Source organism: Phascolarctos cinereus, unplaced genomic scaffold, assembly GCF_003287225.1.
Source record: "Phascolarctos cinereus isolate Bilbo 61053 unplaced genomic scaffold, phaCin_HiC Scaffold_7;HRSCAF=346, whole genome shotgun sequence".
NCBI classification, from domain to species: Eukaryota; Metazoa; Chordata; class Mammalia; order Diprotodontia; family Phascolarctidae; genus Phascolarctos; species Phascolarctos cinereus.
This window is the reverse complement of record NW_027556180.1, coordinates 153993790-154021491: the sequence shown is the minus strand read 5'-3', so window position 1 is coordinate 154021491 and position 27702 is coordinate 153993790. Positions and strand designations below refer to the sequence as shown.

The 27702-nt window shown below is 36.9% G+C and overlaps 1 protein-coding gene and 1 pseudogene across 1 annotated transcript in view; one reads left to right on the top strand and one right to left on the bottom strand.

The window, feature by feature from the left end:
- NALCN (sodium leak channel, non-selective) overlaps positions 1 to 27702 on the top strand; it is a 516511-nt gene that overhangs the window by 25537 nt on the left and 463272 nt on the right. The window contains 2 exon segments of the mRNA XM_020964043.2: positions 4732 to 4878; positions 9081 to 9263. Coding sequence (XP_020819702.1) covers positions 4771 to 4878; positions 9081 to 9263 — 291 coding nt within the window. The 5' untranslated portion in view covers positions 4732 to 4770.
- Positions 19717 to 20815, bottom strand: LOC144454824 (large ribosomal subunit protein bL32m pseudogene; annotated as a pseudogene).

Genomic DNA, 27702 nt, shown 5'->3' with positions numbered 1-27702 from the left:
ACTTTGTTCTTGGCACATTGCTTTCAGAGAATTGTGACACAAAATTAGTGGGAATTATAGCATTAGAAAACTGGGTCAAATATCAGTTTTACAACTAATGGTTCATTATCATCATTCACAACAATATTAATATTTATTGAGTATCTATATTGTTCATGAAAATATATTAGGCAGATTTCAATTTATATTTTTTGGATAAATATGCTCCCAGGGCTTAAATATATGTATATGTACATATACAATGTTGACAAGCAAGGTTAAAAAGATACAGATATTATATTTACTTTCACAATCCATTCCAAACCCACATACACACATTATTTTCCCACCCACCCCAGTTCCCTTGATTTTCCTGTCAAAGCGAGATGGAGAGACAAATTTATTCAAACATCTGGGTCCTGAGCTTTTGCCAACCCTTGGCAACCTTCATTAGTCTTTGAGATTCACACCTCTATTTGCTAAATGGCAGTGACTCACCCATATTTGTACAGCTGGCAGAGTTAACTGGAATCTACAGCAGCTGAGTTTTTCTTTTTTTTAAGTAACTCTTCCTGTTCCTGAAAAGGGGCTCTTAAGTGGAAGATTCCTTTAAGCAGAGCATTGGATCTATAAAATTTCATATACATTTGTGAGAGAGGGAGGGACATGGAGAAAGCATTAGCAATCAAGTTGTTGATAAACACATTTAGGAACTCCATATGGAATTTCTTTTCCTTTCAAGTTTCAAATGTGAGGTTTATGCATTTTGGGTCAATTTATCTCAATCCAGTTTGCACCAACAAACATTTATTCACATTCATTATTTGCAAGGCTTTGAACTCTGGAGATAGATAGAAACAGAGGTACAATCAGCAGCTCTGCTGATTGACTCTCAAATAATTTTTAAATTTTCAGTGTGAATATTTACACTGCAGAAATTATCAAATGGTTCAAATCAGGGTTTGATTATTGTTTTGTTTATTGTCTACACCAGGGATCCCCAACACAGATTAAGAACACCAGATCTAGTTCAACCCCTTCATTTTACATATAAACAAAGTAAGCCCCAGAGAAGGGGGGATGATTCTCCACACAATTAATGACAAACACAGCTGAGATTTGAACCTACATCTTCTAAATTACGTTATGCTGAAGGAGAATGTCTGTAGCCTAGCTCTGAGTTAACCATGATGAAGATGAAGAGAATTGGATGGATTTTAGATATGTCATGATGAAGGAGGTGAAAGAATTTGTGAATAAACTTTATGTAGAGAAGAAATGTTTAAACTCACTTCAAGTTTGTAGACAGCACAGAAAGGAACTGAATATGAAGAAGACATCCTATGTTTGTGTACCTAAACCTTCCCCATTGCCTCAGTGAAGAGAAGACTGGGAACTAATGGGGAGGGTTTATATACAGAAACAACAAAATCTGTCTTTTTCATATTGAGTCTTAGGTATTGTTATATCATCCAAATGGAATGCATTTTATCTGAGGTAGAGGTGGATGGTTTGATTTAATAGCCATCTATATAGAGTCCTCAAAACTATGATAGCAGGTGATTTTCAAGGGAGTTTAAGTGAGAAAAAAAAGAGTAAGGTTCCTCACCCAGGGATTCTGTGATATGAACAGAGAAGGACTCAGGAAAAGGAGATGCCATAATAAAAAAGCAATTAAAAGGTAATAGATGAATTTTTTAAAAAGCCTAATGCTTAAGATAATATGCAAGAGGAAAAAAAGAAGAAAAAGAACTACAATGTGATCTGCAGCTGAAAGGTTAAGGAAAATGAAGGTAGAGAAGATATTTTTGAACTGGGTTAACAGACTAATGGAAAGATTTGGTGTAAATGTACTTTTATTGAATAGTAAAATGAAAATCAATGCAAATTTTAGTTATTTAAAATGTGAAGGGCAACAAGGTAGCAGATACAGAACAGACTCTGGAGTCAGGAAAATCTGGATTCAAGTCCTACCTTGGACAATATACTGGTCATGTGACTCTGAAAAAGTCACTTGATTTCTTAGTGATAAGAAGAGGCCTATAAGACTGTAAATTGCAGAGGAGGCACATATCTACATTGGTAGAAATAATTTCCTCATTGGAAACTCCCTATACTGATGAAATCACAGATTCTCACAAAAAATACATATTTTCTCCTTACTCTCATGTGAGTTGTTTCCAAGTAAAATAATACTTTCTATTTGGAGAGTGATTTATTCTTTATGTGATCCTTGAAACAATCCCATGAGGCAGGCATAGAGGAGATTATGATCCCATTTTACAGATAAACAGGGTAAAAAAGTGATTTACAGAGCTAGTAAGTGGGTAACATGGTACAAGAACCATGGTACAAGATTTTCTATGTCCTAGTCTAGTGTATTTTCCATTAAATAGTTAGTTACATGTAATCTGGCTACCCAGCTACCACTTTTAAGCTTTATACCAGCTCTAAGTATCAAAAAAGCTATTGAAAGCCATGTTTATCAAACTGTACTAATCAGTCATAGTGAGAATGATAAGGGACTCTTTGAAAACAGGAAAAACAGTTGGCCATCAACTGTGTGAGTATGATAAGGTTACAGTAAGGCTAAAATAAATTGTAGGAATTATCAATATGACCAGCTTCCCTTGGATACTTAACTATCCCTATTGGTCTTTATCAGTTGAATAATAGGTCTGAAGCATTAGGCTATATTGATTCAACAAATGTTATTGTGGAAAAGTGTGCTTCCTTGTGTAAAAGAGAATCTTAATAATGGACTGACTTTGACTGGATTTTGATTATATATTTATTGCCACAGTTTAGCTCTCTACATGAATGGCAGATAGTTAACTCTTACACATCCAGGACTCTGTGAATTAAACAGTCTCTTTCTCCTTCTCTGTGGTTTTGCCACTGCTCAGGTTGCTGCTTCACTGTTTGTTAGTTCTTTCCCAGAGGGTGAAATGAGGTCAAAGCCCAAGCTAGAGGCCAAATTAGCTAGTATGGTGATCATGTTAGCTGTTCTGGTAAAAGGTTTGATTGGGGAGCTAAGTGAATGAATAAGTGGATAACAGAGAAGTAGTTTGAGTTTTATAGTCCAAAAATGACATGACATTTCAAGGTAAAGGTGTAGCATGGTAATAAAGAATTCCCCCTCCTTCTCCCTCATTATCCCCCTCTCCCCCCAGTGAATTCATAGCTGAAGAAAAGCAGCAACAAGGACAAAGACAGCTATTTTGAGGATCTCTCATTTTATTACCCCCTACAATTTTTAATTAATGGTTAATTAGAAAAAGCAAAATGACCAGGATCTTCATTTTTTGGTGCAACCCTAGAGCAGCTGTTTCTATTTATGCCCTAGGATTTTTCTCCATATTGTGTATAAAATCTTGTGGGGTTTCCTATAAGATTCTGCATTTAAACACAGGGACTTCAAGAAAATGTTGTTTGAAAAGGAATCCCAAATTAAGGCTACCAGATGTCATTTTCTCCACCCCCACTCTGATAAATCAGGGACTTGCCTAATTTGAATATTTTGCATAAATTTACATATTCATTTCAAGAATCCCTAACTCCAATTATGTAAAATAAAATTAATTAGCACGACTGACTGCAATGTCCAACCCTAGTATTTGGGGCATGCATGACAGACAAGAAATAACTAACATATTTTAAAACTAATTAATTTGACCACATCTGGGATTAATAAGATAGTCACATACACATGAATGAATGCAATTAGGATGAGTCTCTCCCACCCCCATGTAGATGAAGACTTATATTTTGTGAAAATCACCCCTAAGTGTTTCCAATTTTTTTTTATTCCTTTTTCCACCTTTGCTACTCTCATTCACCTCCCTCTCCTCTCAACTGAAGATTTCACCTCATACTTTACTGGAAAAAACAAATGAGGCACTTTTCTTTCTAGGCTCTGTCCTTTTCTATGTAAGGTCTGCTCTTGCTTATCTAGGAGAAGTGTGAACTATCCCCTCATGATGTCTCTGTTGCTCTAATCCATACCCATTCCCATAGCAACAGGATGGTAAAAAAGGATAAAAGCAAGAGATAAAAATCTCAAGGCTTAAAGAACAGATTTTGAGGTTTTAAGGATAGGAATGCAAGTGGCCATCTCCATCTTCACTATTAGTTGGTAGATAGGATGCCAGGTAAAAGAGATGACATCCTTTTTTCCAGTGGGCTCATAGCTGGCAGACTGGACTGCCCAACAAGGAAATTTAACTCAGATGGTTCCCCAAAATTTGAAAGCTAAAAAGGGACTATCACTAGGAATTGGCAGCATGTAGGAGCAAACTTCTGTCCAAAAACGTTTCTCCCCTAGTTGCAGCCATAGGCTAATCAGAAAACTTTATGGAAGATTCTTCTATTAACTGGACCCCAACTAGATATACAAACATATATCTAGAGCAGGTTTCTTAACTGGGGTTCTGGTAACTGTTTAAAACATGTTTTTGATGACTGAATTTCAATGTAATTGTTATCCTTTGTAATTCTAAGTCTTTTATGAATTTAAAAACTTATTTTTTCTGAGAATGAGTTCATAGGCTTCATTAGACTACCAAAGGAAACTGTGATACACAAAAAGCTTCAGAAACCACTTCTGATCTAGAAATACTTCTCAATATTCACTGTTCTTCAATAGGCAGGGGCAATACTTGACAACTAGGTCGCAATTAATTCATTGGTCTTATGAACTAAAAGCAATTTTGATTGATTTAAATAGTGCCATTTTTCTCTTTTCTTTTCCAGGGTGTTTTATTGTTTTAGCTGACCAAAGTTAATTTCAGCATGCTTAAAAGGAAACAGAGTTCTAGGGTGGAAGCCCAGCCAGTTACAGACTTTGGTCCTGATGAATCTTTGTCCGATAATGCAGATATATTGTGGATTAACAAACCAGTAAGTTGTATTTTGTTTTGTGGTTGGTTTGCTTTTTAAATTTAAAAAAAGTTCAGGTTGTTTGATTTTCATGCTAATGGAAGAAAGATATGGTGCCAACAATCCAGGATCATTTGTATTTGGCTTTGAAGTGAGAATTTATAATTAAATGAGAATATTAATATGTCTCAAGTTCTAGAAATTCACAATTCACATGATATATAAAAAAAAGTACTCCAAATATTCTACATAGGAAGAATTAGAAAGCTGAATTGCTCAGATTTTTAAAAATATTCTTTCTGTAACAGTGATACCATCAGACAAAAAGGAGCTGCCCTCTCAACAAATTTATTCATTTAATAAACATTTATTAAGTGCCATGTTGTTTGATTTTCATGATAATGGAAGAAAGATATGGTGCCAACAGTCCAGGATTATGTACCAGGCATTGAGCTAAGTGCTGGGTAAATACAAAAAGATTAGAGACAGTCTCTGCCCTCAAGAAGCTTACAGTCTAGTGAGGGAGACAACATGCAAACAAGTATGTACAAAACAACCTATGGACATGATAAATAGGAAATAATTAAAAGAGGTATTTGGGAAGGCTTCCTGTAGAAGGTGGGATTTCAGTTGGGACCTGACAGAAGCCAGGGAGGCCAGTAGTTAGAGCAGAGGAGGGTGAGCATGGAAAAGTTTATTTTCTTTACATATTTTTATTAGTATATTTCCTGAACTATGAAAGATGATTAAATATTTTAGATCCAGAGGCCCTTTTCTACACTGTAGAATTGATAGCAGAATAAAAATAAATAATATGAGACATAACAACATCAAAGCATATAGTAACCAATTTAATCAAATTGATGAGAATGTGAGTGTAAGATATGTGTGTATAATTTAATAATATGAATAATGTGCTATGTTTGATGCCATATGCATGTATCTCAGAACCAGAGAAAAGTTAAGTATCAATTTGACTTCTAAGATTAATGATATGGTGGGGTATCAGGAATTATAGTTATAAACTATTTTGAAACAGTGGGATAAAAGAACTATATTATCATGTAAGAGAAAATTTTCTTTAGTACCCATTTTATGTATACTTCAATAAGAAGTTCCAAATACTAGGATTCAAATTTAGACTTTTTGACCCTAAATCTAGGACTCTTTCCACTGTATCACACTAGTGGCATTTTGGCTAATTAGTGCCTTTAATTGGAAGATCTACATTACACTGTTTGTATAGTACTGGATGTTGAAATATTTCTAGACTCCCTCAAGAAGAAGGCAGCCCTTCAAAAAGGTTGAGTTATTGGTGACTTACCCTATATGAACATAAGCACTATTATTTTCTTCATGCAAATATTATAACAGAAAAATATTATAAATCATAGCCCACTCACCAATCTGTCAGTATCTGAGATTCCTCAAAGTTCTGACAAGCACTTTTATTTTTACTAAGGGTGTTATTTTATACAACTGCAGTGTCAGCATATTGCCAGACCAAGAAACTGGTTTTGTCAGTGAGGATAATATTTAAAATTAAAACAGCTAATGAAAAGAAACTAATTTGTCATCTACATATCACAGTTTTATGACTGTGTTCTATATTTTCTTCATTTTGTTGAAATGATACATTTACTAATACTTTGAATTGGGCTTGCTTAAAATATAGATAAGATTAATTATTAGGTGCTTTTTAAAAAGTTTCTCACATTAAGCCATTCAGAGTCTTAATGAACATGAGTTGTAAACTCCCACAGTTACTAATATCTTTCTATGTATCATCAGTTGATATAGAATGACTGTTTCTTTCTTTTCTTTTTTTTAATTTTGAGTTAAAGCTACTTCTTTTCTTTGAATCTTTTAATTCAAAGTCAGTTATGAAAGTAACATAACTCTTAGCACACATTTTAAGGGGCCACAAGCATAGAGTTGGACTCCTTAGCTTTTTGGGGCTGTGACTGTGGCTTTCCCTGTAAACAAGCAGGAAAGGAATCCTTAGCTCAGGACTACTCAAGTGCAGCAATATAATGTGTCTTCTAAAGGGAGCCAGGAGATTCATTCTTCTTTTGACTCAGGAGAAGGGACAGAACCTGGGGGAAAGGATTGATGCTTCTTCTCTAATTCAGAAAGACTTTATTTCCTTTGGGCAAAGGTGAAGATCATTCTATTTCTTTTGGTAGTTGGGGGATGAGATTGAATTTGAAAACACATTATACTTTTTTAAATGGATAATTTTGATTACATAAAATGAAAAAGCTTTTATGCAAACAAAACAAATGTAGCCAAAATTAGAAGGAAAGGAAACTGGGAAAAAAATTACAGAAAATTCCTCTGATAAAGACCTCACTTCTCAAATATATAGGGAAATGAGCCAAATTTGTAAAAATAAGAGCCATTTCCCAAGTGATAAATGGTTAAGGGATATGAACATGCAGTTTTCAGAAGAAGAATCAAAGTTATCAATAGTCATATAAAAAAATCCTCTAAATCAGTACTGATTAGAGAAATGTCAATTAAAATAACTCTGAGATATACCTCCCACCTATCAGATTGGCTGAGATGACACAAAAGGGAAATGACGAATATTAAAAGGAATGCCAAAAAAAAAAAATTGGGACATTAATGCATTGTTGATGGAGTTGTTAAGTAGTCTGGAGATCAATTTGGAACTATGCCCAAAGGGGCATAAAACTGTGCATACCCTTTGACCCAGCAAAAGCACTATTAGGTCTATATTCCAAAGAAATCAAAAAAGAGGGTAAAGGATCTATATGTACAAAAAATATTTATAGCAATTCTTTTTGTGGTGACATAGGATTAGAAATTGAGGGAATGGCCATCGATTGGGGAATGATTGAATAAATTATGGTATATGATTGTGATATAATACTATTGTGCTGTAAGAAATGACAAGGGGATGCTTCCTGAAAAACCTGGGAAGACTTATATAAATTCATGCAAAGTGAAATGAACAGAACCAGGAGAACATTGTACATGGTAATAACAATATTCTATCAATGATCAACTGTGAAAGACTTACCTAAGACAATAATCTAAGACAATTCCAAAGGACCCATAAAGAAAAATGCTATCCACCTCCAGAGAGAGAACTGAATGCAGATAGAAGCATATTTTTCTTAACTTTCTATATTTTTCTTGTTTATATTTTTTCTGTATTTTCTTTTGAAATATGGCTAATATGAAAATGTTTTGTGTGACATCACATGTGTAATTGATATCAAATTGCTTGCTTTCTCAAGGAGAGGGGAGGGACATGGGAGGAAAGGAGAGAATTTGGAAATCAAAATTTTTTCATGTAATTGGAAAATATTTAATGAAATAAAGAAAATATATTGAAAAAAACACTGTACTTAAAAAAAAAGAATGCCTGATAAACTAGTAAAAGTGTATGGAAAGGGGTAACAACAATAGCATTTATAAAGTACTTTATGTTTTACAAAGTTCTTTTTATATGTTCTGTTAATTGATTCTTGAAAAAACCCTGGAAGGTAGAAACTCATATTATGCCCATTTTACAGGTGAGGAAACAGAGACTAAGAGATGGTAAATATTTTGCTCAGGGTCACACAATTAGTTAATGCCTGAGGCAGTATTTGAATTTGGAACTTCTTATCTCCAAATCCAGCACTCTACCCATTGTATCAACAGATGACACTTGTAAGGTGTATATGTAATGATATATTTGTATCATTAATGTGAAATATGCTAAAAAGGCAAAAGAAAATCTACATATATATTTTAATTTAACTGGATTTCCTCTACATAATAATGAAACAGTTTACAATCTGGCAAATTTAGAATTTGTTTTCAAATGTCTTGCTTTTTTAGCATGTTTCTTTTTTTAATTTTTAATTTTTTCCCAATTAATAGTATTATATTTTTTTCTATTTACATGTAACGATAGTTTTCAGCATTCATTTTTATAAGGATTTTGAGTTCCAAATTTTTTTCTCCCTCTCTTCCCTTCCCTTCCCCTTCCCCAAGGTGGCAAGCAATCTGATATAGGGTTATACATGTACAATCGTATTAAGCATATTTCCACATTAGTCATGTTGTGAAAGAATCAGAACAAAAGGGAAGAACTATGAGAAAGAAAAAAAAGAGAAAATAGTATTTAGCATGAATTTCAAACACTGAATAGTAGTACATTGTGGGATGAATTAAAATTAAAAATCATTTAACTGCTTTCTTTTCAGTGGGTTCATTCTTTGCTGCGCATCTGTGCCATCATCAGTGTCATTTCAGTTTGTATGAACACTCCAAAGACATTCGAGCATTATCCCCCTCTCCAGTATGTCACCTTTACCCTGGATACACTCTTGATGTTTCTCTACACTGCTGAGATGATAGCAAAAATGCATATTCGTGGCATAGTTAAGGTGAGCTTTTCAATTAAAAACAAGTCCCACACACAAAAGACATTGTAATCTGAATGGGCAAGCTTAATGCTATTAGTATATTTGATCCAGTAAAACTAACTAGCCAAGCTTAATTTCATGTAGTTTATTTTTCATGCCAAATTCCTTGGAGTAAAATAATATGATTACTGAGCTTTAATGAAAATAGAATTGTAAAATGAAAATAGAAATTATGTAAAGTGCATGCATGGCTTGGGGATGGCTGTTAGGGGAAGAGAAAACTGTGGATGAAGGGCAGCCATTTAGTCAGAGAGAGGCAGGATTTGGGGTAAAACCTCTCCAACCTGAGTTGCTTTCAACATCTGAAGAGAGATTAAAAAGGAAATGGAGAGAAATGTTTGGGCTAGGTCATATTTAAAGGAGGTAAAGATAGAGCTTAATGTTAAAATGGAGGAAAAAAAGGGATATTAGTGCTCTAAGAGGTATGAATTCTAGAGAAGACAGAATTCTTGGTACATTTCCAACTGTCATGTATTCTGCTGCCTTTAAAAAGTTATTTTTGTGGTTAATATTTTCATTTAATGCTGAATTTACCCTTTAACAATTTGTTACCCTAACACTATGTTTCAGGAAAACTGTTTACTTTCCTTATTATCTTGAATAGAGAAATATTTATGAATAGTAGGAAAGGAGAGGAAGAGGAGGAGGCACAGCAGAGAAAGTTAAGTGAGGGAGGACTGTGTAAATTTGCCAGTCTCACTTTCTTCTCCTGAGCCATCTGGGTCCAAAATATAGATCAGGATAACTGGAGATGGCCCTGGATCCAGTGGGAGACCTTGGCCTTTTTAAGCTAAGGTCTTTAACAGGTCTCCCTTTGACTGAGGCAACATTCATTCAGTGATTAAGGCTAGGTAAGAAATGAGGAAGAGAATGGCCTCTGTTACCTAGTCACAAAAAAAAAAAGTTGGGTCTAGAAAGAGAAGATACTCAGGGTTTCTGGCCAAAGCAGAAACAATTACTATTTACATTCACTCTGAGCCAATCAGGGTCCAAACAATGATCAAGTGGGGCTTGGCCTGGGGCCTATTATTGGTCAATTAATAAGAGCCAGGGGCAGCCTAGGTGGCCCAGTGTATTGGTCCTGGAGTCAGGAGGACCTGAGTTCAAACCCAGCCTCAGACACTTGACACTTGCTAGCTGTTTGACCCTGGGCAAGTCACTTAACTCCAATTGCCTCATTAAAAAAAAAATTGATGAGAGCCTGAGTGATTTGGGGTTAAGGCATGGACCTTAAGACAAAGATCTAGCTGGTAAACCCCAAGATATCTTTCCAGGGTTTCAGCGATCAAAATTTACATTCCTTTGGGCAGAGCACCAGCTGGAAAGGGTATGATACCCCATATGGGGAGAGACAGAGAGAGAGAGAGAGAGAGAGAGAGAGAGAGAGAGAGAGAGAGAGAGAGAGAGAGAGAGAGAGAGAGAGAGAGAGAGAGAGAAGAGAGAAAGAGAGAAGAGAGAAGAGAAGAGAAGAGAAGAGAAGAGAAGAAAGAGAAGAGAAGAGAAGAGAAGAGAAGAGAAGAGAAGAGAAGAGAAACAAAGAAAGGAAGAAGGAAGGAATGATGTTGCCCAACTGGCTAGTTCCAGTTGGATCCCCACTGGGGCAACTCCAACTACTACTCACAGGAGTTGTTGTTTGTCTTTCATTCTAGAAGAGGACCATGACATCAGGGAAGTGATCCATACAAGTGAATTGGATTTAAGTGAGGGAAGGCTGGACAAAGTCACCAGCTAGGATTTAGCTATTTAAATGCCTCCAGAGGTGTGGCCAATTTTTGTCTGTCCAAAGCCCAGATCCTTTTAATTACAATGGAGAGATGACTAGGGTTTGACCCAGGCCTCAGGCACAGGGCTGGGGAACCTGTGTCCTTCCAGGTCCTGATGTGCGGCCTTGTTCTGTGAAGTTTGGATTCAGTCAAAGGGCTGCACTTGAGGACCTAGAGGGCCACATGTGGCCTCAAGGATGCAGGTTCTTCACCCCTGAGTGGGTGTTAATGGTAGAGTGTTCGTGTGTTAAAAGGTGTTAACACCTGTTGATTCCTTTATTAACATTAACATGGCCTTGTTTACATTAAAACTTATTTTTTACATCCAAACTCTACCTTCTACCTGAAACCTTTCCTTATCTCCCCAGATCCTAGGGTCCTTTCTCTCTAGATTACTCTTTATTAGCTTTATATAGACCTTATATGTATGTATTGTGTCCTCTTCTCTACTGCTATAAAATGTAAACTGGTTGAAGGCAGGACATGTTTCATCTTTTGTCTTTGCATTCTCAGTACTAAACACACAGTCGGAATTTAAGAAATGTTTAATTGATTCATTGTCTCCTTTTCTCTCATTCTTCCTGTCCAATTAGTTGCCAAGCAGTATTAATTCAATTACCTTGACAATATGTTTAATATCTATCAGTTTTTCTCCACTCTCATAGCTACTATTCCAGTTCTGGCCCTCATCACCTCTCACTTGTACGATTTGCAATAGCCTGCTAGTTGGTTTCCCTACAAACTGTTTCTCCTCCACCGTATTCTCCATATGGCTGCCAAATCAATAATTAGTATTCCTAAAGCATGTCACTCCTTTGTTCAAAAAACACCCATGGCTTCCTTTTTCTTATAGAATAAAAAACAAACTCTTCTGTTTGGTGTTTAAAGCCCTTACACTCTGGCTTTAGATAAGCTTTTCAGGCTTATTTCACCTTACTTTGCATCACACATTCTATGTTTCAGCCAAATTTGCTAATGGAAGGGCTAGACTTATAACTACTTCTCTTGTATTCCATTCCAGGGTGTTATGTCCTAGACTCAGGGTTATTGCTGGAACCAGCTCTTAATGCCTTCCTTGGACTGTTAAACTTTGAGTGTGAGCATTTACACCTCAGAAATTGGCAAATGCTGCAAATCGGGGCTTGATTTATAGTTTTGTTGATTGAGTCGAGAAAGTAAAGGAGAAAAATGTTCATTGAAAGCATGTCCTTTGTACCTTTTTCTTTTTTTAATTTGATCCAGTTGCCTATCATTTACCAATGTACTTGCCTAGGCTGTCTTGTTTCAAAAGATACAGTAACCCATTAGTGACCAATTACAGATAAGAGAAGGTCTCTGGCTGCCAGGGAGGGAGTGACCATTCCTTCTCCAGCCCGCTTTGCTTTTCTATGGGCTGTTCCTGTTGCCTGAAGTCACTGACTTCTTAGGTGCCTTCTCACCTTGTAAATAGCTTCTTCCCAAACTCAGCTCAAGGGCTGCCTTCTAGACCAAAGGAAGCCTATCTGGTTGAAAGCTATCTGATACAGGAAATTACTATGTGTCTTACTTACATATGTGTGTTGTGTGTGTGTGTGTGTGTGTGTGTGTATATATATATATATCTCTAATTTTCTTGTGTACATGTTGTTTTCACCCAACAGAATGTAAACCTCCTAAAGGTTTGCTTTTGTCCATGTATCCCATAGGGCTATCCCTACATTGTGAATGTTAGAGATACTTAGTACTTTTTGAATGAGTACATGAAGAAAGCCTTTAAGAGACTCATCCCTTTATGTGACAATAATGCACAAAGTCCTTAAAATGTTTGTTCTCTTAAGCAGGCTAAACATGCCCCTTTTGGCAATCTTGTTTACACTATGGATTTGCTTAGCAGATCCTTTCTTTATAGATAATGCAAAGGTAAATTAAGCCCTGCCTAATCAAACTGCCACAAATGTGGGATTAGTAGAATCCGAATAAATCATCTTTTAAAAAAATAACAATGTGACATACATATGGGAGGGCAGTGAATAGAGCTCATTAACCTGTTTATTGGAGGAATGTAGCTCATGATTCTTCTGAATAGTTGGGATTTGTTGATATTGGTCAATGGTCATGGATAGATATAGAAACTGGAGCCCACTGAGGTGAAAAGACCCCACCCTTGCATTTACCTTTTCTGAAAACTTATAATCTCTCACTCTGCCGTACAAGAACACTGGTCACTGTATCCAATGAGATAATGCATTCTAAGATATGATGCACCAGGCTAGAGGCTGAATGGTGTTTATCAGGCCTCGCTTTACTAAGCAGTGTAGATTTTGTATCTATCTATAGTGCAGATGTAGGTGTAGTATAGTGTAAAACTGTACAGTATTACAACTGTCCACCTATTAATTAACTGGCCATGAAAACTTATCGTTATTGGCTTCATAATGATGCTAGAAGGATCAGTGTGGTGACATTCATGAAATGAGTTTGTTCAAAGGAAAAAAATCCAGCATATTGTTATTATGGCTATTATTATTGCTGTCATTTTTATTACTACTACAATTCTCAGAGATCTAGTATAAAATGAACTCATTTTTCTCTGGTAATTTCATGACTCCAAATTTCATTTCAACAAAAATTTATTCAATGACAGTTTGTAGAGCACTGTGGTAGGTGGTGGGTGAATTTCAAAGTTCAAATAAGGCATGTGTCTTCCCCTTATGGCACTTACAGTCTGAAAAAGGGATACAACATATGGATAATTGTGATAGAAAATATTTTCTTCAGTATTTCAGTGATCCATGTTTCATATGAATAGCTTCTCCTTTTTCTGATGGACATCAAGATATGCCTACCCCCACCCTCCAGCCCCAGTGTTATTAGATGTTTTCCAGCATTGCTATGCTCCTCTCCACTCCATCTCACACCTTCCTAAAAGCACTGGTGACCATCATTCTGGTCATTAACTTCTCCAAACATGACTAAGTGGGGCCTCTGAAGTTACAAGCAAATCACTTCGATCTTGGTAAGACTTTTCAATTATGAATCCACTAGCATAGTAGCCTTAGAGAAACTATAGTCACCTTCATTACACAATGACTTACCATGATAGTGATGATAGCACATAATAAATGATAAGTATGTTCAGTAAGAGAGGTAGAAATCATGTGCTGTGTGGTCTAAGGACCTCTTTAATTACTGGAGAAATGAGGAAAAGCTTCTTACTGGAGGTGACCTGTGAATTGGCCTGTTAGTCATTAGTGGAATTTAACTGCAGAACTATTCCAAGCATAAAAGAATGGTGTGAGCAAACGTGTGGAAATAGGAAAGTGTGGGGTTCTCTGGGATCAGTTTGGTTGGAGCAGGAAATATATGAAATGATATGAAATAAATCTGACAAAGTAGACAGGTACTCACTTATGGAGGGGCCTTGAATATACAGCAAAATAAAATTAACTTCACTGAGGAAGCAGTTAGGGACTGTTGAAGTATTTTGAGCAGAGGTGTAAAATTACCAGATGGTGAGACTAGAGGAGGAATAGAAAAGAGACAGGAATTCTTACTACGAAGGCATACACATATACACACATACAGAGAAAGAGTCATCATGAGCTCATGCTTGGATGTCTTCCCTGCTGAAGGGAGCTCAAGGAGAGGAGATTCATTCCCCAAAGGAAGTACTTTGCAGCTTACAGTTATGACAGTGGGAGGTTAAGTGACTTGCCCATAGTTCCATACCCAGTATGTGTCACATACTGAACTTGAACCCAGGCTACTCTAATTATGAGGCTAAGCCTCTATCAACTATTCCATGCTGCTTGATATGTTAAGAACAAAACAAAACAAAAAACCCTTAAACCATCATTTTTCTTAGACAGTGGAAATATGACATATTTGCATTTCTTGTATTTTATTACATAGGATAATTTGCATGTAAAGATATATACATTTCATAAGTATGCAAACATGCAGGTATTATTGAATTAATAAATTAAGTATGTAGTCAATCATTATGCTATACAATATCTGCTTCAATGTTTAATTGTGATGTATAGTATCTTCAGTAGAGTAGATATTTAGTGACTCTACACCACAACAAAATGACATTGAGACTTGATATGCTGATGACTAGAATTACCACATATATCCTCAGGAAAAATTCTTTTTCAATATATCTAATGCTGTAACCAAATTAATTGGAAACAGAAAGGAAGTATACAGCATGGGGTTATCCCCTCAAAGACCAAGGGGGAAATACAGTGGCAAAAGAAGCCCTCGTTTATCATTAAAAATAGCCGCATTACTCTGCCTTGTTAGTGAAGGGTAATTGAAAAAGACCTAGTGAGCTAAGGATTCCCTATTGAAGTGCCTATTATATACAAGGCACAATGCTAGGCATTAGTGAAATAAGGAGAAAAAAAAACAACAAAAACAACAACCTTGACTTCAAAGAACTTAGAGTCTAGGAAGGGAAAATAACATATAACCAGATAAGTAAATGTGAATAGATACAAATTAATTCCGTGGATGGGATGACAGAGAGCAGTTACAACTGAGGGGAATCAAGAAAGCCTCCAATGGGAAGAAATGGGTGTGTTCAGTTTTGATAGAGATAAGGAATTCCAAGAGCCAGAGGGGAGGGGAGAGAGAATTCTAGGGATCAGAGACAACCTGTCCAAAGGTAAAAAGGTAGGAGACAGAATGAAGTGCTTAAAGAACAGAAACAACAATGGACCATTTGGCTGGATTATGCAGTATGTAAAGGGGGTAATATGAAGTAGTTCTGGAAATAGAGGCTGGAGCCAGCTTGTATAGTGTGTTTTTTCCAGGCACCTGGTTTTACTGCAGAAGTGGGTGGTGGATAAATAAGGAAACATAATCCCCCTGTTCTCACGTATTTGTTTCCTCCTTTTTCCTTACCAAATTTAAACAGTAAAATACTTGCTCCTGTGGAAAAATCAGAGCTGTTTCCTTTCAGTTACTACATTGGAGAAGAAAACGTTTCTCTACGCAGTTACCTGGGAAACAACAGGGAGAAATTTTCATTTTTCACCATTTTTGAAGTACCTGAGTTCTAATCTTTAAAAAGAAAGAAAAAGAAAAGAAAAACATCTAGTCTTAGCCCATTTTTTATATCTGACGCAGAAATGAAAATAAATTCAATAGGTGAAGTATATCTTATGTTAGCCAGTTATTTCTTTAATGTTTCAAGAATGAAAAGAACTTAAGTATTTTGCTAATACTACAGCTGTAGAATGGGTCTGTGATGAAATCAATCCAAATATTTCCTTTTAAATAGTGCAGAAAATAACTTTTCCTTGCCTGACCATCTAGTATAACCCTTGTTTATATCCTGACATAAATCCACCACTAGGGGTCCACCCAAAGTCCTGGGGGTTTTCCTAGATCTTTCTTGAGATGAAGATGAACCAAACAGACTATGCATTAGTTATCCCTCTCCTTCACCATAAGACCAGGTCTTCTTTCATGATTACAAGTAACTATTATTTGTTTTGATTCAACAAACCATTATTAAGTGCCTACTGGATATAAGAAACTATGCTCTTTGTAGCTAGGTTCTACATATGAATGTCTCCTCAAATACTCTGACCTCTAAGTGCATCAACCTCAACGCTCTTAACTTTTATCTTTGTTCTGTTTCATCCACCTGTGGGGATGGACATTCCCTTCTATTGGACATAGATATATCTCAGGAAGAGTTTTATATCTACCTCTAGCCATCTGACATCTTTTACTCTTTTGGAGGCAGGGTAACTCCTTGTTTGTAACATTGAAGCCTGCTCTTGTATATTAAAGACTACTATTCCCACTGGGGTGATATTTAACTTAAGTTCTTCAGGGACCATGGCCTTTCAGCCATATGATATTACCAGAACATTGTAATTAAAAAATTTAACCTTTGTTTCAGAGAAAGGCTTATGTGATCACTAAAAGAATTTTATATTTTCCGGTAGGCAGTATAGCCCACTCTCTTCTCCTGATAAAATCTAAGCCTAGTTCATTGACTGTGTCAATGAAAGATACAGCCTAAGAGACAAGTTTGATAGCCTGTGTCTATCAAAGTTATTACCTAATGGATGAGCTTTATAGGTTGGCCAACTTAACTACATAGCAGTGCCTGGACAAATAGATTTTCTTTTTCTTTTTTAATTTCCTGTGCAAATAGTTTCCTTTGTGAATGGATTGTTTTACCAGTACTTAGCACAGTAACTAGCACTTAATAATTACTTATTGGTTGATAAGATAAAACTGATTAGAATCATCCTTTTTTGTAAGATTTTACAAAAAAAGTTTGTATTCTAAACTGGTGTCAACTTGGGTCTTCATTTCTCTACTTGGCAAATAAGTCAAAAGTTGGCTAATGAAGGCACTTTCTGGGCTTATTTGATTTTCTTGTGGCTAGATTTATAGCAGTTAAAATTTATACAAAGGCATTCTTGGTCTTAATGTCACTGCAGATTTCCATTTTTCTTTTCTCTTGTCTGGTTATTTGTATACATAGTACAAAGTTGATTTTCAATTCAACACCATATGTTTTATTAATTTTTCTTCTTCAGCTTTACAAACTGTGGTCTTGATCAGTGGCATGATCGTATATAGAGAACTACTAGAGGGGCCAAGATGGTGGAATAAGAAGTAAGTTGCTATTACCCTCCCTTATTAACCTCTGAAAGCCCAGAAAATATGGCCCCAGGAAAAACCCTGGAACAACTGACCCAGAAGAAAGACAGGGTGCAGCAATCCCCTAACCCAAGTAGCTTGAGGGATTAACAGGAAAGGTCCCTCTTGCCCTGGGGGAAGAGCAGCAGTACAGAATGGGAGGCATTTTAGCAAGCTAGCAGAAAGCCCCACCTCAGCATACCAGGAGGAGATCCTGAAACCCAGGTGGTGGAGCAGGTACACACCAACACCAGGACCCCCAACTGCCTCAGTGAGGGTGGGGGAACCAGTGGAAACCAGTGGGGAAAACCACCAGGTGATTTGACATTCTACAGCAACCAGGTATCCCAGTGCCTGAGCAAACTCTGGGAGGCACTGGAAGGGACCCCAGGCGGATAAACGTCTTGCAACCTCAATCTGAAAGGAGCTGAAGAAAGCAAAAGGAAGGAAAGGCCCAGGTGATTAGGCAACCTCCAGGTGCCACCCTACCCAATCCTATCCCTAGATTTCCAATGTTGCTGATTCCAGCCCAACACCAGGTAAGCTGCCAGAATCTTACAGCCTCCAACTGCCAGCATCAGAGGCCCCAGCACAGAAAGCTAGTGACCAGACCCTGGGCTCCCAACACAAGAAGGTTGGGTCAGTGCCCCCTGCTCCCCAGCAGAAGAGCTCAATCTCTTTAAAGGCCAGAAAATAAGCAAACACCATGAGCAAAAAGAAGCGTACGATAGATTCTTATTATGGGAACAGTGAAGATCAAGGCAGAAAATCTGAAGAAGACAACATTGTCAACAAACCCACCTCTGCAACCTCAAAAAGGAATATGAACTGGTCTGAACCCAAAAAGCCTTCTTAGAAGAGCTCAAGAAGGATTTTAAAAGTCAAATGAGAGAGGTAGAAGAAAAAATGGTAAAAGAAATGAGAGGTATGCAAGAGAACTAATAGAGGGAAAAATATTGCATCAATAACAACTTTCCTTTTTGTTAAAATGTGATGTTTCTTTGCTTTTCCCCTGTTATATTTGGTGTTCACTATGTCCAGTGCCTGTGGAACTATTCATGATATAAAGGTATGAGGCTATTTGAGTGTTGAGTACTTAGAATGGTTAGGTCAAACTCTTTTGAGTGATTATAGATCTCATTCATGAGGCTCTGTGCTATTCTGGGACTTGATGCAATAAGCAAGATGTCAGTCACAAATGACAATAACCTCACCATTACTTAGGAATTCAGTTTTGACTTGGCCTCTGAACTGAATTTCCTCTAAAACACCGGCAAACATAGCTTCCAATTTTACGTTGTGTTTGATATTAATTATCAGAGAGGGTTGTGTTTTTTTGTTGTTGTTGTTACAAAATTATAACTGTTGTTTCTTTCAAAGAATCTCTCTTGTACAATGTTGACAGAATGCGTGGAAGACAGTTTGTTATAAAACAGGCTTGGGGAGGTGGGTGAAAACACAGGCTTTATTGTGTAAAAGTAATTGAAACTTGAAAATGGAATTCTTAAGAAAATTCAATTTTTCCCATTTCACATTAATTTTAAAATCATATAAATTATAGTCAACAAAATGAACATTTCCCTCCAAAGACGCAGGACACTTGCAAATGTTAGCATTTTCTGAAGTTAGGTCAGGTCATCAGTTCTGCTCTCATCACATTCTCTTTAGTATCAGAAGCAGATTTCCATGGCAAGGTGTGCGAATAGAGTCACAGATTTCAGTCTGGAAAGATCCTTAGAAGTCACTGAGCCCAATCCCTTAATTTTAGAGATGAAGAAACTAAGGTGCAGAGACATTGCATGATTTGCTTGGGTCACCTGAGGTGAGGTTTGAACTCAGATTTTCTTGACTTCTGGCCCAGTGCCCTATCCATTAAATCATGCTGCCTTTTGAGAGCATTTCCCTAGAATCCCACATGGTAAGAAGGTGAAAGAAACAAAACAGTCCAAGTTCCCAAAGTCATGTTTAATGTGCGATGATCTTTGAATACACCTGTGGCATCAGTCCCTGACTAACCATGATTTTTGCTTCTTGTCTCTCTCAATGATTCTCTTGCCTTGATCTTCTTCGGAGGGAGTTTCTCCTTGGAATAACACCACAGCCTTTCCTGTGGAGGCCTTAAAAAGGCCTACCTTCCTGTTTCCCTATCTGCCTCCTGATTTGTATAGTCTAGTTGTGAACGGTTCTTGTAGCAATAACCACAAAGGACATGCTTTTGTCTCAGACAGCCACATTCTTTACTTTAGTTAATTAGCTTATAGGGATTTCTTCTTCTACATTGATTAACTTCAATTGTATGTCTGTTCTTGGGAGCCGCCATCTAAACAACACTATCTAAAAAGGTGGAAGTCTCAGCCCCACTGCTGGCATCTGTTGTCGGCTGCAGGAGTACAGTTAGACCCTGCAGTTCTAATGCTGGTTCCCAGAAGGCATCTGGGAAGCCAGCAAGAAAGGTCCAAGGGACGTGCCTTATCCACCCAGACTCAGCAGTTCTGTATCAGGTGCTTGGCAGCCACTGTCCAGGAGGACAGGGCTGCCTGCAGGTACCATGTGAGAAAGGAAGGAAAGAACAAGTGCTCTGGGTGGCAGTGGAGGCCTGGCTTCCTGCCAGGACCTGAAAAGAGGCTTTTATTGGTGTTTTGCTCAATAATTGTTTCATTATGGTCAACAAACCCAAAGCTTCATGGGTTATTGTATTCTCTCTACATTTTTTTTAATCAATTACATGATAGTGAAGAAGCATAAAATGAAATATGTTTCTCTTGAGAAAGCATTACTCTTCTCTTCTAATACTATCTTCAAGGATACCCTTAGTATATGTGCAGATTATAAATATTTCATATAGAAGACAAAGCAGATATTTGGTTAGGTAATCTCTGATGCTCTCTTTATAGCACTTTTTGACATTATTTCCTTGTCTTGGGTATCTTTCCTTCTTTTACATAACTAAATTGTGTCTCTTCTTGCATGGATTCATTTTGCATATACTTGGTTTGGTCCTGCTACTTTTCTCATCTGTGTTTTCTTTAGTACTTTTTGCAGTTCCTCTGTGAGTACATCCAGAACTGACATATAATCATCAAAATGTAGTGATTGCATTGTCTTTAATAATAAAAAGAGTTTGTTTCTTTAAAAAAAAAAAGCAATCCTTGCACTTCATTTCCATTTTTTTATATATTTATTGTCTCGTTTCATCCTAATTGGGTCTCCAGATAAGCTTTCTATAAAACTCCCCCCCCAACTGCTTTTTGCTACTCTTAGTCAATACTGCTAATAATCTTCTACCATCCTTCTCTATAAGATTTTTAGAAATAACTTGAAATTCCAAATCAAAAGTTGAAAATCCAAACTCCAATTGTTGACTTTAGTTGGCATAGCTTTCCTTTTGAAAAGTGGGCCAAGTGTGTATTAACTGAAATGAACCATAGGTTCTTTCATTTTTGTTTTTATTTTTATTTTTTGCTTTTTTCTTTATGGGAGTTACTTTTTTTTGTCCATATCTGTGACTTTATCAGTGTCGGAAACCATCAGAGGTTGAACTCTCTGCCTAAGTGCAGGTATTATATACTTTTAGCCAGTTAGATGATACCTCTGTAAGATTTGGGTATCAAAGGGTTAAGTGACTTGCCTCTGGTCACACAGCTAGTATGTGTCAGAGGTAGGACTGGAACCCAATTCTTCCATACTCCAAGGCTTGCCCTCTCTCCTCTATACCACATTGGTGTGGTAACTGTTTCACATCAATATTTGGCATGAGATTTTTATAATCCTTTTCAATGTCCTTTCTTCCATCTGCTTTAATTTAATTTAATGACCAATATATCTTTTTCTCACTTTAATTCTCCTAGCCTTGTATTAATTTTGATCTTTTTTTTAAAGTCAGTGTCCTGACTTTAGAGGCACTGTTGACTCAGGAATAATTCCCAGATCAGCAAAGAATTATTTCCTGTCTGTTAAAATATGATCTACTTCATTTTGTGTGTGTGCGTGCTGTGATTCCGTATTTAGCATGGCCACTACCCTAAGATTATTTCCTCCTAGGAAGTATTAATGTTTAAGTGTGAACGTTGTATGTTAGCCTTTGGCCTTTCTTTGTCTTTGCAGCTGAATTCATATTTTCCGTCAACTTTTTTTTCATCCTTGCTTATTCTTAACTTTGCATTGAAATAATTGAATATCAAGATACATATATATATATATATATATATATATATATACATACATATATACATGCATATATATGTGTATATATATATATATATATATCGATTTATTTTGGAAAGTTTTACTGAACTGATAAACATATATGACTTTCTAGTTTGTTTGAAATAGGCTAAAACATTTCAAGCATAGTGAATTTAGTTGCACATATATTTAGATCAGTATTCTGGACTGCAATTTGAACAAACCAACATCTGTCTAAAACAAAGCTCAGGCCATGAAAAGGGACAGATGTGCATTTTTTAAAATAGTAAAAAATAAAAGTGTCAAGATGGATAAGGAGAGAAAAAAGTATACAAATGTCTATTAAAATAGTCTAGAAACATGTCCTGCCATCGTAAGACAGAACAAAAGAAAAATTATAATATTGCTTCTTTCCAGTTATATGTTCTACAAAAAATATCCCTATTACACTTCATAACATCCCACACCAGGCGTTTTCTCATTAGTTGGCAGTATCTTGGCCCAAATTTTAATGCTTGATCTTAGCCCAACAAAATTTTTCATAGAACTTCTCTCCCTCTTTATCCTCTGGAACAGATGTTGGCATACAAGCTGCAGTCCTTTTCATGGGGTGGTCCTTTTGAAAATTCTTACCATGAGCACAGCAATAAGAGATAACCAAATGTTATATGAAATGATTTTTCTTGTTGCCTTTAGACACAATAAAGCCAACTGTGCTCCTTCCCCCATTCTTGCTTAAAACAAGAATGTAATATTGAAATGATTCCATTTCTCCAGTAATATTCCATTAATTGGTCCCTGGGAAAATATCTCACATAATTCTTTTCATTGTTTTATAAAGGAAAAAGTTAAAAGAAGGTAAGTATTTATTGGTTGATCTATAAACATTGTAATGTTAGGAAAATATTACTTTTAGAATATTCTCCAGTCACTGAAACCCTATACACTATGCCACCTAGCTGTCCAGAAACTAAGGGGAGTGCCTATCAATTATGGAATAGGTAAATACATTATAGTATATGAATTTAATCCAATAATACTATGCTATAAAAATGATGAAAGGTATAGTTTCATAGAAACCTGGGAATTCTTATATGATCTGATTCAAATAAAGTGAGCAGAAGCAGGAGTACAATTTATATAATATTGTGAATTTAAAAACAAAACTTTGAAAGGTTTAAGAACTCTAATTCTACATCATGACCAACCATGATTCCAAGGTATCCATGAATGCCACCCACTTCTACTGATCATTATTTATAGAAAGAAACATATTTTTGGACATGCCCAATGTGGGAATTTGCCTTGCTTGACTGTGTGCTGAAGTTACTAAGGTTTTTCTCCCTCTTTTCCCTTCTCCTCCACCTTGTTCTCTAGTGGGTGGAAGAGTTGGAAGGGAGAGAAAATGCTTAATTGAAAAAAATAAATTAAACAATAAGGGAGAAGAAGGGAAGGCTTGGATTATTATTGTCACTTATGTCCCAGGTGGCTGCCAAGGCCAGCAGTGGAAAAGCACGGACCATGGCAAGACTGGAGGCATGTGATGAGTTGCAGTGCTTTGGGAACATAAATGATTGATCCCAGTGTTATATCCCCCGGAAAGCTTTTCCCTGATCAGGCTTTAATTGTAAACATCTTCTCAAATGAAACATACTTGTAAGAATAAGCATGCTGTTTGAGGGTTCCTTGCAACTAACTCCTTTAGTAGGAACACCTGAGCAATAAATAATAGTTGATCTTAGTAACTACTTTCTGAGGTGAGAAGAATATCTTAGGAGAGGATAGAGATATGACAACAACTGCCTCAGTAAGGAAGCACAGCTGAAAAAAAGCTAAGGAATCCATGCAAAACCCAGATCACTTAAGTAATAAGCTTCATTCTTTGCCCATAATATCAGAGATATGCTAATAGTTTGCTATAATTCTAGTGGGCAGCCTGGCCATCATATGTCCCCTGGCATTCAATAGAATAAAAGCTCTGAGGCTATTTTTAATTTTTGTCTTAGTTTCTCAAATACCTAACTTTGCATGTAGTAGAGACATAATAAATATTATTTGAGTTGGATTGTGTACACTAACAAAGCCAAAAAGGTCCTATGTAGAGCTCTGAATAGCTCCAGAGCAGAGGATCTGAACTTTTTTGTGTTATAGATGCCTTTGGTAGTCTAATAAAGCCTATGGAACCTTTTCTCAAAATAATGATTTCAAATAATTAGAGGAAATGCTACATTTCAGCTAGAGGTTAGTGAAAATTAAAATGTGAAAATTTTTCCCCATCCATCTTCACAGACCCCTTCATGGTTAAGAATCTCATCTCTGGAACTTTCAGGCATCCTATCCCAAAGAGGACTGAAATAACCTACAATTCTATAACACATCTGCCTGTCTTACCCCTCAGGCTGTGGCATGTAATAGCTGCCCCCACTGGGGATCCAATTGACAAGTTCCAATTGGGCAATGCAGCTTGCTTCTCCCTCTCGTCTTTCCTCCCTTCCCCCCCTCACCTTTCTTCCTTCCTCTCCTCCCCATAAGAAATCATACCCTTACCTGTGAGTGCTCTGTCCAAAGGAATATAAATTTTGGTTCCTGGAACATAGCAAGATATATTGGGGTTGATGGGCTAGATTTTTTTTATGGACCATGCCTGAATCTCAAATCACTCTGGCCCTCATTGATTGGCCAACAATAGGTGCCAGCCCAAGCTTCATTTGGTCATTGTCTGGATTCTGATGTCTTAGAGTGAGTGTAAATAGCAATTGTTTCTGTTTTGGCCAGAAGCCCTGAGAGTCTTTCCCTCCCAGATTGATTTTTTTGCTTCATTTTTATCTAGCCATAATCACTAAATGGATGTTGCTTGAGACAAACAAAGACCTGGGAAAGATCTTAGCTTAAAAAGGCGAAGGCCTCTCACTGTGTCTGGGGCCATTTCCAGTCATCCTGCTATATATCTTGCCATGGGACCCAGAAGACTCTGGAGGAGAGAGTGAGGCTAGTGACTTTGCACAGCCCTTCCTCACTTAAATCCAATTCACTTGCAAGTCATAGCATCACCTTCCTGATGTCATAATCCTCTTGGAGAACAAAAGACAAACAGTAACAACAGGGGAAAATGGAGGATGTTTCTGAGCCATCTGAGAGATTCCAATTAGTTCAGAGGAGATGACTAGAGTCCATACCATCCTAAGTCCCCAGAAGACCTCTTCAAGCCAGAACTTCTCTATTCTGATGATTTTTTTGAAGCTTTCTAAACAGGATTAAAGTAGACTAGACTATTGTCCATGTGGCCTGCCCTGGTCATGATGTAATACAAATAGTCCCTAATTAACTATTGGATGGCCCTTGGGTCCTCCACTCTCTGGGATTTAGGAATTTCCACTGGCCTTTGGCTCTTCACCATGCGGTATTCATTAGTTGCTATTGTGAGACCTTGGCCTCCCAGATATAATTCAATGATTTAGTTGCGCATATACAACAAACAGTCATTAAGTTCCTCCTATCCATAAGGCTTAGTTTTGGAGGATATAAAAACCTTGCCTTCTCTGAGCTCATGGCCAAAAAGGAGGATAATACAAGGATTTAAATTAACTGTGATATAAGGTAGGCATTCCCAATCTTCTTCCTAAGGTACAGTTCAAGTGTCACTTCTTCCATGACTCTGAACCCTTTGCTAAGCTTCCAGTAGATAGTAGGAAATTGGCAAATTTCTTGCAGCACTTTATCTAGAACTCACCTTTGTGTTGTACTCTGGATGCTTATTGTGACTTTGAAGTGATCCTAGATTCTTGAAGGCTGTGACAGTAGAGCATAAATTCTTCCTTACAAGTCCAAAAAAATTGGGGCAGCTAGGTGGTGCAGTGGATAGAGCTCTGGGCTTTAACTCAGGAGGACCTGAGTTAAAATCTGTACTCAGACACTTGACACTTACTAGCTATGTGACCCTGGGCAAGTCACTTAACCCCAATGGCCTCACCAAAAAAAAAAAGTCCAGAAAGATCTCAAGTATGAAGCTGGCCCTTGAGCTTTTGGCTATCCTTACAAAGTTAGTTTTGTTAACTTCAGAGAAGCCCATTACTAAACCTCATATAGTTCATAAATTTAGAAATGGAATGAACCTCAGAGGCTCTCTGGTCCAAATCCCCACCCCATTTTACACATAATGATTTGCCTGAGATCACAAAGGAACTAAGTGACAGGGAAGATTTGAACCCAAGTCCCCTGACTCTAGAACTAGTGTTCTTTCCATTGTATCAACATACATGGCATAGCAGAAATTAAATCATAGATCTTTTGAGGTTTGAATTATTTAAGGCTATCTACCAGTTACTGCTGTGCCTTTTGTACCCAATCAAGAGCATAATTAATTATTATCTTTCAAAAGGCACATTAATGATTTCTCTTCTTACTACTTACCTCTTCCATGAAGTCTTTTGGCACTTTTTCCTATGTGCCTCCACTTTCTCCAAACCTTATAGTAAATTCCATCTCCATCTTTTGTCCTTTTCAGCTAGAGAACTCACCAATCACACTGTATATATGAGTATGTGTCTGTAGCAGTGGGGTGATGTTGAATATTTAACAACCAGCTGGAATTGGTGGTGGGGGGCTTTTAAATTTAATCTGCATCATTAACATATTTTCACTTCAAGTCTAGAAAACAACACAATAAACCAAGCCCTGATTTGTAGTGTTTGCTAATTTCTGAGGTGATTTTAATGCTCACACTGAAAATGTAACAATTGACTAAGTGGTTTGAGCTGGTTCTAGCATACTCCTTTGTCACCTATATGTATGCATATTTACTTTGGTAACTTTGTTTAGATATGCACTCACACACATATTTGAATGTATGCTGTTTCTTTCATCATACAAACATTGATGTTGCTCTAGAGCTGGAGGAAATCTTAGAGGCCATATAGTCATTTTACATTTGAGGAAACTGAGGCTAAGTGGCCTACCCAGTGTCACACAGGTAGTATACTACTTGGGTTTGAAACTCATGTCTTATTACTCAAAATTTAGCTATCTCTCTAATGTATCTCTCTCACTTAAAGCATCTCATCATTTTGCAAAGTATCTTTGTGATCCCTCACCAGGGTTCAGTATAATGCTATACAACCATGAGTACTTTGCAAATGACTAATTAAAAGTTTTAAAGAACAGGTTGGGCTTTGTGGTTAGGAAATCACCACCCACATCTCCACAGTGATTACTCTGAGAAAGAGAGAGAGAGAGAGAGAGAGAGAGAGAGAGAGAGAGAGAGAGAGAGAGAGAGAGAGAGAGAGAGAGAGAGAGAGAGAGAGAGAGAGAGTGTGAGAGAGTGTGAGAGTGTGAGAGTGTGTGAGTATGTGTGTGTGTTCTGGATGTCTGTACCTTACCATTGACTGCATGTCATGCCCGTTTTTCCACACAAAGGTAGCATCCCTCTATGGAAATGCACTGAGTCATAGTAAAACATTTACTTGAAAAACCAAAGTGCTCATGCCCATGTATCTTATGCTGTTTTTAGCAAGTCTGGTTCAGAATTTTTGTGGTTTGGACAAAACCTGTGCATCATGCATATGACAAATTGATTTAAAACAAATGCTGCAGAAGTCAGTCATGTCATGTGCTAGAAATCTAATTGGTAAACAATTGGCTATTTTCAGCCAAGGAAGGATAGGGGCTGTGATTTTTAAAGTACTTCTCAATATTTTGCACTATCTCAGTTGTTTGCTTTATATATTAAAATATACTAAACTGCAATTTTGTCAGCTAGGATACTCTTAATGTGGGCATTCTTCCCAATAATACAGATTGCATTT